The sequence below is a fragment of the Astatotilapia calliptera genome, chromosome 1, assembly GCF_964374335.1.
Source record: "Astatotilapia calliptera chromosome 1, fAstCal68.1, whole genome shotgun sequence".
Classification (NCBI taxonomy): domain Eukaryota; kingdom Metazoa; phylum Chordata; class Actinopteri; order Cichliformes; family Cichlidae; genus Astatotilapia; species Astatotilapia calliptera.
Genome location: NC_137422.1, coordinates 25,234,977 through 25,256,413, shown reverse-complemented (window position 1 = coordinate 25,256,413; position 21,437 = coordinate 25,234,977). Strand labels below are relative to the sequence as shown.

Here is a 21,437-nt window from a genome sequence, read left to right as displayed (position 1 = left end):
GCTCCAACCACTCCTACCTTGCTGTTTTCATATATGTCTGGCACCACCCTTGTATACTTGCTTGCTGATCCTGACTTCCTCATTCAATACTATATAGAGTTCCTCTCTTGACACCCTATTATATGCTTTCTCTAGATCCACAAAAGCACCATGTAGGTCTTTCTTACTTTCTCTGTTCTTCTCCATCAACACTCTGCTCTTTTTTGACATAAACCCATACTTCTGCTCACTGATCATCACCTCTCTTTTTAATCATGCTTCAATAACTCTTTCCCGTATCTTCATGGTATGGCTCATCAGCTTTATTCCTCTGTAGTTAAAATAGCTCCACACATCACCCTTGTTCTTGAAAACGAGCAAAGTCCTTTCAGTTTTTCAGGCATCCTCTCACTCTCCAAGATACCAATTTCCCCAAACTGCAGAGGAATGAATTTTGCTCCATCAAAGAAAACAATGGCGGCTGTGATTTTGATATAGTGGATCTAAACTGTTTTCATTTATACAAGTGAAAGTAGCTTACTGTAAAACTTGCAATAATGTAATTACTGTATAATATTGAAACATTTGGCATTTAGATGATAGAAGCATACAGTAATGTCAGTTGCATATTGTACACAGTGGCAGGCAGAAGTGTGGGTGTGACAGGAATAAAGGACCCACGCACACAGCCTTACACATTGACAGGTGTTTTAGTTCCAACTGTTCCTGACATGCTTTGCTTGCGCAGCTTTCCAGCTGCCTTCTCCGGCTTCTCACATCGCACAACTCCAGTCAGGTCCCTGTAACCTACTGAAATAGGGAAGGCATGACCAGGTGATGAAGAACAGCTGTATGGGTCATCCTCTCCTGACACCACACCTTGAACCAACTGCTCCACCCCTCCCCTGCAGCTGAGCCACAAACCACACCCCACTGCCCAACTTAGGCTTGGGACCCATCCGGCCTAGCCTAGCCCTGGCCGAGGAGTTCCTCTCTGCGTGGCCGAGGGAGGCAGCTGGGCAGCCACAAACACCGACTCCAAGGAGGAGGCTCCGGGGCGCTTCACCATTTCAAAATGGTGCTCTATGAGTCAAGTACGGTCGGGCCTTCCACACTGGGACCTTCCTCCCAGTTTTCTTTCTTTAGGTCCAACACCACCCGTGGCTTCCTGCTGAACAGTATCTCAAAGGGAGACAAGGTCTGAGGCACCTCACACACTGCAAACAACAGAGTGTCTAACCAGCGATCCCAATTGCGTTCATCCTTGTGAATGAACTTATGAATCATGGATAAGTCTTATTCAGCCACTCCACCAAATTGTCAGTCTGAAGGTGGTAGATGTGGGTCAGAACAGATTTAATACCCAGTAATTCATACAGTTATTTCAGCATGCATAAACGATGTGCCCTCGTCAGTCAGTATCTCTTTTGGGATGCAGACTTGAGAGATGACCTGAAACAGAGCCTGCACCACAGTCTTTGCAGAAATGGTGCACAGAGGCACTGCTTTGGGATACTGCATTGCAAAGTCCAACAGCACTAATGCAAAGCGATATCCACGTGCACTCGGGAGAAATGTGCCAATGAGGTCCATGCCAATGTGCTATAATTGGAGCCTCAATTAAAGGTTACAGGTGCCGAGGCAGAATGCCCGGCTGGTTAACCAGCTGACACTCCGGGCAGGATGTCCACCAGGACGAACAGGCGACTAAATCTACCCATTTACACTCCAGAGGTTTATTATATCCCATATAACGTCTCCCCCCCATTCTGTAGAGGGGCACCGTTGCGAGCAGCGGCAGTGTCCACAAGGACCAGAGTTACTTGACTTCACTGTCGAACACCTTGTCCGGCGCTCAGACTGTTCCTGCAGCTGTGGCTTCCGCTGGGCCACTATCCAGGCTAGCGACTCAACTGGCAGGGCTGGTCGTGGTTCTGCCGTGCCACGGCTCAGGTTTCAGCACCACTGTGACAGAAATAAAGGACCCACACACACAGCCTTACACGTTGTCAGGTGTTTTATGTCTAACTGATCCTGACACACTTTGCTGCAGCTTTTCAGCTGCCTTCTCCGGCTTCACACACCACACAGCTCCATTCAGGTCCTGGCAATCTACTTAGGAAAGGCATAACCAGGTAATGAAGAACAGCTGTGGGGGTCAGCCTACCCTCACACCACACCCTGAACCCACTGCTTCACCCCTCCCCTGCAGCTGAGCCACAAACCACACCCTGCCACAATAGGCTTTATGTCAGCGAGATTAGATGGCATACAGCATGTGGAATCATCTAATTGCGTGATGTCAAAAATGAGAATTTTCTGCCTAATTGACATTTCACGTGGTGGAGAATGGTAGCCTGTTGGAAGCCTTAATTCAAAAGTATTTCAACTACAGTCAGGCTTCTATGGCTCACCAACTCTTGAAATAAAAGACTGGATCTACTCAGTGGCACTGTTCATAATATGTTGAAAAGCTAAATGGGGGGGGGGGGGAATCCCAAAATTCACCATGTTTTGTTAACATTAAGGAGCAGATACACTTTTTTTTAATCAATAACAGCTGTAAGCCTTCCAGACACTGAAGTGGATTTTTTGTTTGTTTGGTTTTTTTTGGCAGGTAGTTAAAATGGGTGGAATTGGTGGAAAGGTATTTTTTGTTACTTGCAAACGGTCTTATCCTTCAAACTATACAGTATTCTCAGTCACTTACAGAATGTCATTATTGTACACACAGAGATAACTGGATGTGTTAAAGTCCCAGCATTTATCAAATTCTTGATCTTCCACCTAATCTGCAGGATTACCTGCATTGAACATCTTGGTTTTAAATGGATATTCACAGTGATCATCTCTTTGTTTCTCCAGTTTTGTAGAAAACTAATATTTGGCTATTTAACAATATAAATATAGACTTTGGAATTTATTGTATATTGCTGTTATCCACTGATATAGACTTTGCATTTGCCATTGAAGTGGTCATTCATGCTTTTTTTAAATTTATGTGAGAGGTGCATGTGGACATATCAGCAGTGAGATGTGCAGCTCTGTGTAAAAACACAATAAATATATAAGATTTCACACCCTGTAGGCTAATGCACATTTCCTGTTGTTTTTGGGATTAGCTCAGCTCAATAGAGGATGCTGCTGCTCAGCGTAGCATAGCATCCAAACTGTCCAGCTGGAAGGGGCCCACCTGGATCAGATGTTACCCCTGGACTTGCATCCAGTATCTCATTGTTGGGGTTTATCCCCGTGGAAACCTTCCTGCAACCATGGCTGGTGTAAATGGCTGGTGTTTGTGAGGAAGTTAGGTCCCCGTTGGCTTGTTTTCTGTTGTTGCTTCTCAAGTCTGTTGGCATCTGAAAAGGTCTCTTTGTGGCTAATTTACATGTCAAGGCCCCACATAGACATATGCTTCTTCACTACTGAATGAAATAAGCCTCTGAAACAGCTCAATCTAGAAAAACCTCCCCATTGCAGACCTCACATTTGGTGGGCATTACTTTTGGCCTGTCATTCATTCTTTATTGACATAGTGCATAGCCAGCTGTACTGTACCAGGCATTTTGGTGAACTACCTTAGGAACTTTTGTCGAACTTTAACCTTTATTACTGAGGCACACTTTTTGGTTTATTGTAGTTTAATGCATTAAATAACTTGAAAAACATTCTTTTAATTTCCTGAGTTCTAATATCTGCTTTCAGGAAGATACTGAAAAACAGAGAAATAGGTCTATGAATAACTCTACAACTATTTGCTCTGCCATGACAAACAGCTCAGACTAGTATTGTTATTAAAAAATACATAAATAAATAACATTTCCTCATTTTGTCCTGTCTTGGTATTTTCTTTTTGTAATTTGCACTCTTACTTTTTCCTCACTTTACACTTGCACGTTGTGTTCCCCTCAACAAACTTTGCTTCTCACAGTTCCCCTCTTTTCTTGTTAATCTATTTAGGGCTAGCATTGTGCAGAAAAGGATAATCTATTTCCAGGATGAAGGCTTACTCACCAAGAAACTGTGTGAGAAAGGTAGGTTCCTTATAACGCTTTGGATAAAAAGTATTACTATCAAAATGATGCTTTATTTTTGCTCCCCATTGACAACCTTTTATTTTTTTCTATCCTTTTACTCAATTTTTTCGTTCGCAATTTTTACATTTCACTTTGTCATGCACTGATGCGAATGATTGTGAGTACGACGCCCCGGGGGTTGCATGGCAATGGATGCCACACTGAGTGGCGAATCAAAAGAACAGTGCTGTACACCTTTTCTCCCTGTTCTTCCTTTTGGCTCACCGCTTTCTTAACCATCACTCTCTTATATGACAGGCACCCATCTCTTCTGCTCCTTATTCTAATCAGTAATCTTACTCTGTGTGATCTTTTTTTTTTTTCTCCCATCACTTCTGTACAGAATCCCTGTATGGAGATACTACTGATAAACCATTGCTTGACTGTTGTGCCTGTGGAACGGCAAAGTACAGAGTCACCTTCTATGGGAACTGGTCAGAGAAGATTCACCCCAAAGACTATCCCCGTAAGCACAATTTTTCAGTTCTTCATGTCATCTCATGTCTTATACATACTGCATGAATTAAGGAATTGTCACTAAAGAAACTAAACCTGTAGTAATGTGATTTTGCTAACACGCATTGTGGGCATAGCCATAATTTTAATTTAAATTAGCATTGATTCTTCTGTGGTTATAAATTCTTACTATGAACATTTAATTCTGCTTTGATAACATCAAACGTAAAACCACAGTGCCTTCTTACAAAACAGGTGTTTGTCTTCTGATTTGTTGAAAGACTGTTCTAAAATAATGGATTGGAACTAAGAGTCACATAAAAGGTTGGATATCAGTGGGAAAATAGACTGTATGAAAAAATTATGTAGGGACGTAGGACATAGCCAGTTCTGGCTACCTACTACCTTGAGCACCATGAAGGCAACTGTCGTTGTGATTTGATGCCAAATAAATTAAACAGAATTTATCCGAATTGCTAATAAACTACTAGGATTTAATTAAACAAAAGTGAAGTAAGAAAGAAATTGTTATGGAGGATTGAACAACATGCAGAAAGCATTCTGGAAGTTTGAGAATTGTAACACTGGAGTAGGGATTGACTTCTTTTTGGTGCCTGCCTCAGTAGGCAGTTTTTGGTACTTCTGCAAACCACCAAAATATACACAATTTAGTGCTTGTTGTGGTTTACCCAGGGAAAGGATGGCTGCATGATTCACTGTGACAGTGGTTGTTTAACTGTGGAGCAACCAGATGACCAGGGTAAAAAAATATGGAATGAATCTAAGGCTACGTCCACACGTACCCGGGTGTTTTTGAAAACGCAAATTTTTCTATGCGTTTGCACCTTTCGACCACACGTAAACGCCGTTTTTGGTCACTGAAAAGATTTTTAAAAACTCCAGCCAGGGTGGATATTTTTGAAAACTCTGTTTTTGCATTTACGTGTGGACGAGAAAAACAGACAAAACGCAGCGTCAGAGGTGTGCGCATTTTTTGATTCACACTGTGCGCCACGTTATTGTTTCGGTGCAATGAATTTCTACAATACTGTTACTGTTAATTGTACTCTCTGCAGTGTTTAAATGCTTACATATACACACAGTTACTGTCCCTCCACACGTACGACTCGGTTCTGCTTCTATGCCCCAGCTTTGTTTACTTTTTCCCACCGAGGCTTCTAGACTTCTGATTGGCCAACATTTCTGCACAGTTAGGAATATATCGCCACCTGTTGCTTTGGCATGTTCCTAGCAGAGTTTTCCTTCATTTCTGCCTTTACGTGTGGACGGGATTATTTTTTTTATTTTTTTTTTTTACAACTTTATTTATAGTTTTCCAACAAAACAGTCCAGAATTTCTTACAAAAGTTGCGAACCCTACCCCCCACCCCCATCCAGGTGGCATCCCCACAACCAGGAAGCACAATACACACAACACAAAAAAAAAAAAAAAAAAGGGGAGAAACACTCAAACCAATCTGTGACAGTCATTATAGCACCAACAGCCGGACCCCGGCACATGAGAGAAGAAACAAAGAAGAAAAAGGGAATAAAGAAATCCCAACAGTCAAAGTACGGGCATTGAGGAGACTATGGACAGCAGTCCGAGAAGAGAGCAAGAGCATAAATTACCAACAAGTAAAGAACAATAAATCAGGCAAAAGACAGACTCTTGACATGAGTTATGAACCGTGACCAGGTTTTGTCATATTTACTCTCCAAGCCGCGCACGGTATACCTAATTTTTTCCAGAGCTAATCCCAACATCACCTCTCTAATCCAATGGACGTAGGAAGGAGGGTTCGACGCCTTCCAGCTCAGCAGTATCAGACGGCGGGCATGCAACGAGGCAAAGGCTATTGCGTTTTTGTGGAGGGGAGAGAGTCTCAGCTCTTCCCGAGGTACACCGAAGATAGCTATCAAAGAGTCAGGCCGCAGTGTTTCACCCGATATAGCTGACAGTGATTGAAAAATTGATGTCCAGAAACCATACAGGGAGGGACATGACCAAAACATGTGCCCCAAAGAAACAGGAGAGTAATCACATCTAGGACAATTCGGTGCAACATCAGGGTACAGTTTAGACAGTCTGTCATTAGAATAGTGGAGCCTGTGGACGACCTTAAATTGAATCAGGCCATGTCTAATACAGAGAGAAGACGTATGTATACGCTGTATGGCTTTCTTCCAGATGTCGTCTGACATGAGTTCTCCAACCTCCCCTTCCCACGCCGCCTTAGGTTTGTCCCATGTATGAGGGCAGCTTTCAAGAATCAATGCATAAATCTTCGATATTGCTCTTTTAGTGGGCTGACTCACATTAAGAACTAGATACAGTAGGTCCTTAGAGGGCAGAGACGGGTACCCTGGGAGAAATTTAGAGGCAAAACTCCGAGCCTGAAGGTATCTGAAGTAGTGAGACTTTGGTAAGTTATGGTCTTCACACAAATATTTAAATGAGACAAAGCCATCCTCAGTGAAGAGATCTTGAAAGAAAACCAGACCGTTTCTGTGCCAGACTGCAAATGAATGATCTATTTGAGATGGTGTAAAAAGATGGTTGAACATTATCGGAGAAAAGCTACAAGTATTTGTCAAGTTAAAATGTTTCCTGAATTGACCCCAGATCTTAATTGAATTTTGAACCACCAAATTGGAGTTCAGCCCAGATGCTTTGACATTCAGTGGGAGGGGACGGGATTATTTTTTAAAACGAAAACGGAAAATCTTTGTTTTCAAAAATACCCGTGTACGTGTGGACGTAGCCTAAGTTGAATAGGAGTTGTGTATGGGAAAAGGATAAACAAGAATTTGTTGATACTCTTATTGGGAAAAATGTGTTTCCCTGACCAGTTAGTGAGTGGTTGCAAGTGGTTGCTTCCAAAGTTTGCATAGAAGATGCACATTGCCTGTAAACAGTTGCCAACTTCATTTAAATGCTTTCTAGCTTTTAATGTAGGACATGCCAAAAACAATGTGAAAACCACTGCATACCCCTTAATGGCAACACCATTTCCTGGTCATTTGGCTGTATAACAAACACACTAAAAAAATGTTCAGGAATGGTTTGTGTAAGATAATGAAGCATTTAAGATAAAACTTAAATAACTAGCCCAAATAAACACCCTAAACTTATAAAGAATAGCTAACTCACTCTCACATTTGACCAAAACAGCAACTCTACAGTGTGGATGATTTAGCTCTGTGGTTTAGGCGCTGGTTATAGGCCTGAGTAATGATGTGAGTATTGAGCTATTTTACTGTGGTTGGGTGCACTGCATATAACCTTGAGACTCACAATCAGGATGTGAATGGACTTTAAGATTACACTGGCTCTCTTGTTTAAATCAGGCTCTTGCCATTCAGATCAATATGCCGATTAGAGTGGAATAAGATAAACCCTGAGATTGAAAAGCGAGCTAATTCACTGTTTTATAGAAGGAGTAGCTATATGAGAGTCACTGTCACACAAATTTATGAAGACACACACAAACACATACACATACACGCACACACCTCACAGATAGATCAATTGTTAAAAGGATAGGGCAAGCTGTGTGGCTTCTATTTCTTTCCCTTGCTACAGATTGATTCGTCCTTGCACAAAGTTATTTCCTTGGTAAGTAGTTGAAATATCTCTGCACATATTGTACTACACAATATTATTCACTGACTACACCACAGAAAGGATATAGTATGATTTTGCTCTTCAAATCAAATCAAATCAAATCTGTAGTAGAAATACATTTTTTGCTACTCGAGATCTGCTTTTGAGCCACATTTCACTCTCCTATTCTTAACTATGTTTCCTTTAACTGGAGAAGCCATACACTGCTGTTCTGACTGAATTTTAGTGTAAAACAGGCCAACAGGAGATTTTTTTAACTACGTGACATGATAACCTTGACAGTTCTATTTTCTTTTTCCCCCTTTGTCCCCATTATATGTCATACAGACAAGTGCAGCTATTTAGTTCAAGTGATGGCAGTTCCCTTGGACACAGAGCGTAGACACCTGCCCTAGAAAGATTGATAGAATTAATATATAAGATATTAAGATAAAAGAATAAAAAAGAACAGCATTCCTCCATCAAACTTAAACAAAATATATTAAACAATTATGTCTTTCATTTTTTATCTTGTTTGTCTTCTTTTCCCTTGGACTAAATATTAATTTTCTTTGTAAGATTTCACAAGCCTGTGCATTCACAGCGACAAAAATTGTTTCTTTTTACATTAGATAAAGTAAAGTTTTTCAACACCACAACTACACTGTCCTAAATTCATCTTCTATGAATCCAAACATCCAGACTAATTTAACTGCCTTATAGTATGTCCCAGATAAATATACGACTTGCCACTTGACTGCTATTGAACTATTTTCCATCATATGTGGGTGAGAATATCATGTTTAAAGAATGTGAAAACATGAAACACCAAGAGCTTGAGTTAGATTATTGTGATTCCACAGTAAGATAGTAAGGACAAAAAATGACCTGTAGTCACGAGGAGCCTATCGATCCTAGATAAACTACAGTATTCTATATATTGTTATGCTTTACATAATAGTGGAGGTTGAGGTGTGATGTCTACTGCTGCATTCTTGGTTTGATTGCCGGTGTGGGATCAGTAATGGAATGATGCAGAGGGCATTTTAGGAAAAAGGGTGAGATGGCCAATTAAAATAAGTTTTATTGTTTGGCTTTACAGGTCGTGCCAATCATTGGTCAGCAATAATTGGTGCCTCCCACTCTAAGAACTATGTCCTGTGGGAATATGGGGGCTTTGCCAGTGAAGGTGTCAAACAAGTGGCTGAGCTGGGTTCACCAGTTAAAATGGAGGAGGAGATCAGGCAGAAGGTAAGATACTCCAGTTGAGATGACTGTATTATACATGTGGTAAAAAGCATTTAAATTTGTATTAATAAGATATGCAGTCGGGATATTTACCAAGTAAATGGGTCGATTGTGGCTCAAGAGTTGGGAGTTCGTCTTGTAATCGGAAGGTTGCTGGTTCGAGCCCCGGCTCAGACAGTCTCGGTCGTTGTGTCCTTGGGCAAGACACTTCACCTACCGCCTACTGGTGTTGGCCAGAGGGGCCGATGGCGCAATATGGCAGCCTCGCTTCTGTCAGTCTGCCCCAGGGCAGCTGTGGCTACAACTGTAGCTTGCCTTCACCAGTGTATGAATGTGAGAGTGAATGAATAGTGTTATTGTAAAGTGCTTTGATGGGTCCTGAAAAACGCTATATAAATGCAATCCATTATTATTATTATAAGTAAATGAACTTATTTCTAAGAATGTTTTTCCTTGACGAAAACTGGTAAAAAAAAAAAGGGGGGGGAGGAAAAATGAATTGTGCAACACCACAGGAACCTTAGTGGATGTTCCAGGGAAGGCACACCTGAGTGCGGTATACGATGAATTGCTTTGACATTGTTGTCCAGATCATTTAGTGCTTTCAGGCATCTTTGCTATTCTTAGCCTGCCTCTACTACCACATTTAACCAGTACACAGCATCAGGAGCAGTACCGCTGCTGGGAACCGGTTTAGACGTTAGAAGCTTAGAAGATATTTTCCCAGGTGTTTCATGAAATTTGGATCAATTATACCTCTAAAAAGTGCAGCCGCATCAGTTAATCTTTGATCACAACATGGGGTTTGAGACAACTCAGGAAGTGCTTTGAAGGCAAAAGGAGGAACCTGTTGTTTTTCATCAAGACAGTTAATTAGTAGCTGATTTCAGTTAGGTTGGACTATGTCTCTCTATGTGTATCCGAAGGATGTTTCTTTTATTTTAACTTTATAACTGTCTTTTACAGCATCTGATTTTCTTTCCAATGAAGTCTGAACTTTTTATACAGTCTTTGTACTTGTCATGTTCTTCCTGCTTCCTTGGACTATAATCTCTGGTACTTCCACAAATAGCATGTTATAACTTTTTTTTTTCTACCTCCGCGTTGCTGTCTCTCTGTCTCAAAATTACCCATGCAGGCGTCTCACCAGGCATATGGTCCCGTTGAGCGCTTCCTGCTAGCTAATTTTGAAGACCTGGTGTTGCAGCAGATAATGAGGGCATAGTTTGAGTAAGGGGGTCTCCATGTCATTTCTACCTTCCCACAGCTATTGCAACACACTCTATTATTCTTTTCTCTCTGCCTGGATCATTAGACAAGTTTCTTCCATGGTTAGAGGTGAAAGTGAAATTGGGTTTGGATTTGACTGACAAATAGAAAATGTTTTCTAGAAAACACAAATTTGATTTAATTTAAACTGGCTTTCCTCGTATTATGTCTGGAGAACATGAAACAGAAATTCTTCACAAATGTAATCAAACTGTGAAAGAGAACCCCCTTTTCTTTAGATGATTTACATTGCTGGACTGGACGCTATATTTTTTTCAGCAAACAATAATATGTGGCAGAGCACGCAAAAACCTGGCGAACAACATTTTAATTTTTTTTTTTTGCTTTGTAATGTTTCTTTAGGTTTTGAAACTTAAAGATTAACATTTGCAAATGTAAATGATTAAACTTCTGATTTAAAAAAAACAAAACAAAGCAAAAAATCCCCCCTCCAACAGACTTAGAAGAATCCAGTGATAAATCACAATCCACGCATTATTGCCAATGGCTATACATGGAACAGTTGCCAACATCACTAAAGGGGGAGACTTTCTCTCGTGCCTTGCCTGGTCAACCCTCCCTTAGCAGTTTGGCTAACATTTTTGGGACACGGTTTTGAGAGATTTTGCAGACAGTGAAGTTAAGATAACAAACACTGGGAATATTGCAAAGTCTAGTTGTTCTTGATGGTGTCTTGCTTGGTTGTTTTTGTGAGCACCCAGGACTGCAGCGAATGATTGTACTGTAGTAAATGAGGTACTTTTTCTCACCAATAACAATCATATCATCACCGAGTGTGGCTTGGCTTGTGCAGTTTATTTTATCTCAAGAAGGTATTGAGAGCTACCCCTTGTTTACAATTATGTTGCCTAACAGCTGCATAATGACTCAGTAGTAAAGTGGAATTGGCACATGATTGCAGGATGATGGTTACACTGGCAATCAGTATAAACCTGATTGGTCTCATACTAGTGAGATGCATGCTGTTATTCATTGCCCGACATGATGGAAAAGTAGTGAATAATCAACCTTTTTCAGTCATCTGTACATGGCTTAATTAGCATCATTTACAGAATTGTGTAGGTAGACATTAGGTATGATGGTTCTGTAAATAGGTCATTTTCCCTCACGAGGCTCATGCGTTATCCCCGCTTGTTGAAAACGGGTTTAGTCTGATGAACAGAAACTAAAAAACATGTTTTGTGCAATCACCTCACATGTCCACCGTATCCAGTTTTCTACAAATAATAAAACACAGAAAGTCAGTCGATGCCTTTTAAGTACGGAGGCTCGGTGAAGGAGACTCCCTCTTTTGAGCAGTGTAACGCGGCTTGGTAAACGCTGACGCAAACAGAAAGCTGATTCGCTTTTGTGTCAGGTGAGGCGTCAAGGGGGAGCAGCTAGCGATGAATGCAAAATTGATATTCATAGTCAGGCTTCACTCCAGCCAAGGGATGCACTGATCTGAGTCTTCATAGAAAGTTTCATTTGCAGAGCCAAGCAGTTATGCAGACCACGCGAACACACACACACACACACACACACACACACACACACACACACACACACACACACACACACACACACACACACACACAGAAAACCCCCCAAAAAACATTTCTACAGACAGTCTTTTTTTATCTTGCCTCTGTCAGTTCAGACTATGATGACTTTATTTTATATTCAACTTTGCCACCCTTTCAGACCTACAACAAGGGTTGGCTCTACAATGTGTCTTGCTGCTCCTGCTCCTCAGATAGGTGGCGAAAAATATTTGACATCTCATATCCTCTGGGATTAGCTACATCTTTAAAATTGGAATTTCAGTATAGTACACCTCTACCGATAACGGCACCAATGTTTAGTATTGGATTTTCTTTTTAGAAGAAGAATGATAAAATATATTGATGTGACATGCACAGGTGGCTATATTTACCTTATCCATCTCCACTAGCTTTCTGCTTGTCTTGCATAATTAACAAGCAGTTCCATATAAAACTGTCTTTAAAAAGTCTGCCAGAGACTTTTTAAATGAACCCTTCAGCCTCATATCATCTATGTAGCTTGTGCCATACAACTAAACGAATTAAACTAAAATGACAAAGGTTACTGTAATTACTCATTTAAGGATTTATATATTGAAATAATTGCCATAAACTTACATTTTTCAGTGGTTTAAAAGGTCTTTTGGTCCAATGTCAAATAAAAGGACACATGTCTTAAGACATATGTAAAGTAGCTTTAGTAGGTGAGATGCAGATTGTAAAGCAGGACCGAACACTTTTTTTCTTTTATAAAAAAAGGCTTTCGGACAGTAAACAGATGTGCATACTGTTCCATATGTCATATACAAATGCGATTATCAGAGGACTTGGCAGCACCGGGATGCAGCCAGAGTTCATTGTTGTTGTCCCTCCTTTCATGTTTGAGGTGATTTGTATATGCATTCAATCATTATAGACGCGCAGTGTGTCACTAATGAGAAGTTTAATGAGACTCTCTCCAGGACAAGCGGCCAGGGCCAAGGCCTTAGACGGATTATGAAATCTTCTATTTCCTTTCACAGCATGGGGTGTTTTTCATTATTGCACAGTACAGACGCTTACGGAATTCTCTATTATCGTGAGCTCTGCAGCTGTGTCATAGAGTGGCGATAACACCACTCGGGCTAGAGCCAGAAAGAGACATTACAGATTAATGACAGGAAATGCAGATCTGTATAAACAGATGCACCTGTTGCCCTTAAAATATTGCCTTTTTTTTTTTTTGCACTTTTATTTTTTTTAATTTTGTTTGTAAAAGTGACTGAGATCCCCTCTAAATTCCATTTTGAATGTCAGAGCTTAATGTATGAAATTTCTCAGCTGGATTCATTCAGTTGGTAAAGCTGTTACCCTGATTGCTGCTTGCATTTTATTACTGTCAAATTGTCTTGCTGATGGAAGCTAAAGGTAGGATTAGAGCTGACTAGGAGAACAACAGGTATTATGGGAAAAAAAATGTTAGCTTGTTTTTAATGTTTTCCTCCTTCTGATCCCCCTTTGTGTGCTCCTAACAAGAATTCAAATGATAATTCTTCAGTTAAGTTGTTGTCAGAACAGTAAGGTCTGCCATCTGTAAGTGGGAGGCCTGTAGTTAGGAGCGTGGGAAGAGAATAATAGATATGCAGGTTCCTTTGGGTCCTTGACTCAGTCTGAATGAGCAGGTGTGTATGTGTGTTTCTGCTTGTATACAGAGAATTACCTCAAAACCACTCTTCAGTGCATTGAAATCTTTATTCCCTGTGGTTTTTGCTATACTTTAATTACCTGTCTTGGTAGTATTGACCAAACACAAACCCCACTGGTTAAAAAAACAAAAAAAAAAACAAAGCAAAAAAAAAAAAAAAAAAGAACGACCGAAAAGAAAAACCAAAAAACAAAAACAAAATCAAGCACTGATTTGAAGTACCATTTTTAGAATTTATTAATGAAAGGTATCATAAGAATTGGTTCTGGTGACATTCCTACTTTTCATCTAGTCTTTGATGAGAAGAATAAAGTAATGTTCTGTTATCTTCGATTTCTATTAGTGTTTTTTCTTTATGAGGAATCGATGCTGTTTTGTTGTTTTCATTTTTCGTTTTATATAGCTGGATTTTGTTTTCTTTAACCAACAACTCCACTAATGCAATAATTTGCACAGGAACAGCTACAGAAACCTGAAAAGTATCTGGACAAATGTGTGCACGGCTGAGCGTGAAATACACATCAGGAGCACATCATGAAACCAGAATTACAAAAGCATACAAATTTGTATTCACATTTTCATCATGAGTGGATGCATTTATTTTTTTTACTTATTTTCTTATACTGAAGGTTTTCTGATGTAATTAAAGAGTCATGTAATTGAGTATTAGTGTTTTACTGGGTGTAAAAGGAAAACCTGCAAACACTTACATTACTTAAAAAATATTTGACCACCTGTATAGATGCATCAATGAAATTTTATTTATTTTTATTGTGTGTTCCATGACATCGTGTACTTCACAATTGCTGAAAACACACACTCTTTGTTTTAATGACTGTTGACATGATTGCATGTGTGGAAATGTGTTTATGAGATTCATACAGTAGGCACTCTCCTTGTATATTTTATGAAGTCAATGACACAGAAAGACAAGTGGCTTACTAAAAGGGGTCAAGTTGTGCAGGTGCTGGGGGTTTTAAATTCTGTTTGAATTCACGGTGGTTCAGATTTTTACACTCGAGTGCTTCTGAGCTAAATCTTTCTCAACCATGTTATAATATAATGAAGCACTGAAAGGGGAAACTCACTGTCTTAAAGGAGGCCATGTCCTAGACTGTTGCCAGATGAGGATCTTCCAATTTTTTGGTTGGATAAACAATTTCATACATGTCTAAATAGCTATGTATTATCTTAAGTACTGTTGTATTAATATATTAGTACACTACAATTGCCACAAGTTGCATGCTTATTTTTCCCCCTCCCGTTTTGTGGCTTTAATGATTGTACTAAACTCCAGTATACCGTTTTTGTACTTCTTGTGTGTCTGTGCTTGCATGCTGGTGCACGAGTTCAGGTTTGCCACAACGGGATAGCAATTAGCTCTAAAGGGGCCTCCAACAGAGTGAAGTCTTGACCCTAACTCTGTATCCAGCCTTGCCAAGCCATGTTGGACGGTGCCAAACCTCAGTGGGTGAAAGAGCATGCAGAAATTCCTAACACTTCACTACCCACTACCACAGTACCAACCCCCTTGGCTTTTTCTTCACATTTTGTCTTCTGGGTAGTATACATATATATATATATATATATATATATATATATATATATATATATATATATATATATATATATATATATGAACAAAAACAAACAAACGAATAAAAAAACCCTCGACTTTAGGAATGAATTATTCTTTAATTTCAGCTGGCATTTTTTTCTTGGCCTGTCAAGCCCAGCAGAGATATTCCTGTTTGAGAAAACAAAGCTCTCAAAAATCTTAATGCGGGCTTTGGCTCCCAGAACTGTTATTATGATTCCCACAATCGAACAGTACAGCCAGAGGCAGGCACATTTTAAAATTTGGTGGGGTAAAAGTAAGCCAGTGTGTGCTTTGTGTATGTGTCTCTCTGTGTGCATTTGACTGCACACAGAAATACATTTTTATATTAACAGGTTATAACAGCGAGACGTATTCATACAGATATGTTTTTATATGTCCTCCATTTGTGTATGTGTGTGTGTGTGTGTGTGTGTGTGTGTGTGTGTGTGTGTGTGTGTGTGTGTGTGTGTGTGTGTGTGTGTGTGTGTGTGTGTGTGGCCCTAATGTTGAGTTAACTGGCATTGGGTGTAACTGGCTGACTCACATTTCAGGGCTGCCTACACAAGGATAAGAGGTGGATTATTCTGGAATCTCACACATCTTGGCCAGAGGCAGCTTTGATAAAGCCATCCCAATACCAAGTCCCATAGAGAGGACTAGGCAGAGCTGTAGTCCCTCATGTGAATGTTTCAAGGCATTCAAAGACTGCTTATTTTCCCTGTGTGTCTTGTTTGGATGTGCCAGAACTTTCCTGTGAATGTTTGTCAGTTCCTCGGAGTGCGAGATGACACAGTTTAGGGAAGTTAAAATTAAAATTTATGCTAAACATTGAGATGCTTTGACTTAGTGCTCAGTTTGTTGTCTCTAAGGGTTAGCTTTCTCCCTTTTATCAGGGAGAAACATAATCAAAGCTATTAATACCTCCCTTGTGTTTCATGTGTTTATCTGTTTATATGCATGTGTGCTTTTGAGCTTGTTTGTTTGTGAAGTCAACTTCAGATTTCCTAGTTGACGTGGCACTGCCTGTGTGTGAGTAGTCTGCTGTTAAGTGTCCAGACTGCTACATCTTGCAGATCTAGAACAAAGTATAAGGAATTGGCAAAGCGGCATAGAGGGATTGGGAAATGGTTTGAGAAAGTATGTTTAAATTAAGCATGCACTCAGTAACAGAATAGTGTACATGGTTAATGAGACATATGCATGGGACTATATGCCTTTCACATGCTCACACACATGCTTACTCAACTGCAAAAGGCTGTATTACTCAGTGTAGTTTTCCTTCCCATCTGTTGGGAACTGAAGCTATTCTAATTTACTGTACATGGTAACATTTGATGTAACAAATTAAACAAAAAATACTGGTAAAAATAGTTTTTTTTGCTGGTTAATCATGGTAACATATTGTGAAGTTACAGTACAACCTGCATGCAGTATTTTCCATTACAAAGTCTGAACTTACCTTTGAATTATAGAATGGAAGCGTCTCTAATTTTTTTAAAGATGGTCATGAGATGAAGGCCAACTAAATAAATAAATCATCTTTAGAAATTTGTGTAATCGTTTATTCATGAGGTGCCGCGATAAATCTGTTTTCAGTAATAGCTCTTACCTGTTATGTTGTCCCCGTGAAAATGAGACCATGGGTCTGAGGCCCACTATTCACCTCAATCTCCATATCATTTGGCAGATTGGGGACTACGGGTATGTCTTCACAGGCATGGGTTAAACAGATCAAACAGAGAAATACTGACTGACAGCTAAGGACCTAGCAAACCATTAAGACACTACCATGAAGCCTCTGTTGCAGAGTACGTTGTGATTGTACGCCACTAAATTCATCCATAGAAAGATTTAGCTGGCGAGGTTATTGCATTATTACATTGCTGGTAAAACAAACAGCTGCTGTGGGCATTGGTGAAATATAGTGAAAGGAAAAACTGTGTCTAAACATGAAGAGGCACAGAGAGTCACAGTTACATTCTAGCTGATGTGTGGCAGCAGCCATTCAGCTGCTATCAGCTAATTTCAGAACACATGAGATAAATCCACGCATTTTTAGGCAACAAATGAACCTGTAAGCTGCATTATTTGTTTTCAAATCTTAAAAAAAAACCCACTAAAAATGTGGGACGTTTACAAATTACACCTCCAACGGATGCTTCTGTCCTGCAACATTCAGTGATAGAAGCTGCGTTCGGTAATAATAGAGCACACTGTGTGAGTATATTTATAATGGTTTAGTACCAGGTTTCGAGATAAAAATCGAACCGTGTGAGAGGGAAAAGAGGAATAGATAGCTTTATCTTTCATCATCACTATCATTAGTCTACAGTTGCTTCGTATGAAAGTCAGGGAGACAGCCATGATTTATTGTCTAGAAACACTGTTTTTGTACCACTAGAGCTTTTTTTTAAAAAAATCCTGGGTTTATTGTTTATTCATTTACTTTTAATGCAGTGTCTTTCATTTATAATGTATTATTTCCTCAAATGCATTAAAAAGCTCATTACTCTCTGTGTGTGTGCGTGGGTGTGTGTGTGTGTGTGTCTGTGTGTGTGTTTCACACGAACAAAACACTCTTATGATTCTTCACTGCCTTTAGAGAGAACTAACAAACACATGATATTAATTTTATCTGCTTGGGTCAGCTTCTTCTTGCATTGAAGATTTTAGAGGCAGTAAAACTGTCTGGTCATTGTATCAGAACTGGTAAATGTTTAATTTCATGTATGTGTGTTAAAGCTGCCTTATAATAACTTTCTTGCATGTAAAGATTAACGGGGACAGTGGTGTCCGCATAGATAGTTGTGTTCTTTGTTTGTGCACTGCAGCTGAGCTCAGTTGCCGCACATGTTGTAAAATAGCTATGCACTGTTATACAATATATGCAGCACAGAGATATAGCTCTGACAGTTTTTGTTGTTTTGCATACTGTGTATTTATGCTAAGTTATGTTTTGCCTTTAGCATGTGTGTCCCCCTTGCTTAGTTAATGTCTCTTGTGAGTTCCAGACTGAATTATGCATTCTGATTCATAGCTGTTTGTAGAGTCAGTAATGATTTAAAGGTATCTAATTTTGTATGGATGGCGATGCATGGCTGGATTATATCTGGTTTTAATATTACTAACATTTGGTAGTTTTATGATTATCACATACTCTGCAGTGCAGTACATCTAACCACAGTGGCCACTGACCTCCTTAGAGAGCACGAATTCTGAAAGTAAGAATGAAAGTTAGTAAAATGGAAGAAAAAGCATAGAGAGCAGAGACACCCTAAACTGGGTCATCAAAGGCAGTTACCTCAATTCATCTCTAATAATATACCCTAGCCCTGGGCCCAGGTTTGCTGGAGTAGCCTGTATGATGGCTCAGGTTGCTTGATGAATGAGTGTGCCAGGCAGCACTATAGCCTTCCAGACTGTGCTGCAAGGCTCAGAGATTGCCACTGAGGACAACCATGGTCAGCAAATCAATTCATAGCTCTCTAGAGAAGTAGTGAGTGCTTGCAAACCCATCTGCCTTTAGCATGGATGATTCACTTGTCACCACATTTTCCCCATAGCCTGTGGGATGTTCTCCTGTCCTGTTTTGAGCAAGATTGGTGTGACTGAAGTGACTTCACCTATGCAATATCTGAGCTGCAGCCTATTCTGCAGGGCAGGATATGGGAATGTCAGTGGAGATTTAATTAACACCTAAAGGCTGCGTAAGCCTTTACGCTATGCGCTGATAACAGCCAGCTTGCATCCCATTGGAATTTCGAAGCAATTTTTTTATGTCTATTAATAGTTTGGAGTACGTGCTGGGACAGACAGATCAGAGATTCCTGAGCAGAACTTTGATTACAACATCAGACATGCTCGTATCTCACCCGGGGAAAAGACTGCTTTAGACCAAGTGGGGCTTTGGCTCAGAGGCAGAAAACAGCTCTTAATTCTACATAATTGTACTGTCCTAGGGAATAGTTTGGCCATTTTAAATACAGAAGGGATATTCTGGCATCTCTTCATTAAGAATAATCCTTCTGACCCACATCTTATTACCAAGAGCATTATGCAATAATCAAACAATGTTGGAAGTTCTGTATAATAATAATAATAATAATAATAATAATAATAATAATTATTATTATTATTCATTGAAAGTATATTGAAGTACATCTGAAATTGCAGGCGTGTAGACAAATTATAAGTTAACACAATAGTTATTTAGAGTCTTCAATGTCAGGTCAGGTTAGCGGTGGCAAAGCATATGAATGACTAATCTGCATAATTCTGCACACACAGGAAATATGTTTTTTTCTTATGGTAATAATATTGAGGTGACAAAATAACTGAGGTATTTGCATGGTAATTAGCACTAATGATGTTTTTAGCATGGTGATTATATGAGCGTCTGCTGAGGCTGAGCTTCCTGAGGGATCTGAAAAGAAGCTTTATTGTCACAGCTTTGTCTTCCTGCTATTGCATTGAGTGAGAAATTGGTTCCCTCCCTTGTGTTAGCATAGCCACTAGGAAGTGGCATTAGCCATTAGTACAACACCAACTCCAAAAATGTGAGTAAAATGATTTGCAGATCTCATAAAACCATGTTTTATTCATAATTAAGCATATAAAAAATATCAGATGTTTAAAATGAGAAAATGTGACAGTTAATTTTTTTTTTAAAAGAATTTGATGAATTTGATTGCATCAGGATTCCAGCTGCTCAACAGTCCTCTGTCGTCCTTGTCATATTTTTCATTTCATGATGTACCAAATGTTTTCAGCTGGTCAAAGGTCTCAATAACAGGCAGTTCAGCACCCAGGCAGTCTTGCTGTTAAAACAGAGGAAGTATAAGGTTGAGCATAGTCTCCCTGAAATATGGAAGGTGAGAGCATGTGTTTTAAAACCTATATATACCTTCCACCACCGATAGTGCTTTTACAGATGTGCAACCTGCCAATTCAATAGGCACTAATGTAGCCCCATACTATCAGAGGTGAAGGCTATCTCTGAACTGAGTGTTCCTCACCTCTTTGATCCACCTGTTACACAGTGGCCATGTTTTCTAAAAGAATTTCAAGTTTTGTTTGTCTGACTAAAGAACAGTTTCAAACATTGCCTTAGTCCACTTTAAATGTTCACTGTTTCTGGATCATGTTCCCATGTTCACTTGTTTGCATGATACAGCTTTAACCTGCAATTGCCGATGGCACGGTGAACTGTGTTCCCGTCTTGATTGCGTGATTTAAAATCTATGGATATGTACAGAGGCAAAATTACAAAAGTGGTGTTATTGTCCAAGAAATTTTGTATCTTATGGTACAGACATACAAAAACATGCAGAGAAAGTAACAGAACAATTGCTCTGGTCTTGTTTCTGGTGCAGATTTTGCCAACACAATGGACTATTTCATTTCATTTTTGTGACCAGATCATGAAAAAAAAATAGTGAATCAGTATGTCCTAGGGGCACTGGTCCTCATACAATACCATATAATCCACCTTTCTTTGAAGGTTTACTTCCAGCTAGACAGAAACCCCCCAAAAAGATCCAGAACTCAGTGGAGGAATTACATATCGCAGCTAGCCTGGCAATGCCTTTGGCTACCCTGGGAGGAAATGGAGAACATTGCTGTAGGCAGGGAGATGTGGAATACTCTGCTTAGCCTGCAGCTAACACTGACTTTTGATAAGCAGAAGAAATGGGATGTATGGCATACAAATAAAAATGTCACAGTGCAGTTAAAAGATTTGTAGTATAAAGCAGTTAGGCAATAAGTGTACACAAAAGAACAGTCTGAATAGTTTATTCTGTCACTGATTATTGACCTTTCAGCTGGTGGATACTTGTAGGAATAAATTATGTGACAGCTCTTAAAAGCTGGTAATGGCAGCTTCAGGGTTGAACGGTGTATTTCTGTTAGATAATCAGCAAATCAATGATTTGCTTTCACCATGAAAGCTATGTGATGTATTACAATGTTTATG

The 21,437-nt window shown here is 39.6% G+C and overlaps 1 protein-coding gene across 1 annotated transcript in view; it reads left to right on the top strand.

The window, feature by feature from the left end:
* The window catches only part of spon1a (spondin 1a), a 58,148-nt gene that overhangs the window by 11,203 nt on the left and 25,508 nt on the right, over positions 1–21,437 (top strand). Inside the window, exons 4-6 of the mRNA XM_026170007.2 lie at positions 3,940–4,013; positions 4,399–4,521; positions 9,221–9,369. Coding sequence (XP_026025792.1) covers positions 3,940–4,013; positions 4,399–4,521; positions 9,221–9,369 — 346 coding nt within the window. The remainder of the gene's footprint in view (positions 1–3,939; positions 4,014–4,398; positions 4,522–9,220; positions 9,370–21,437) is intronic.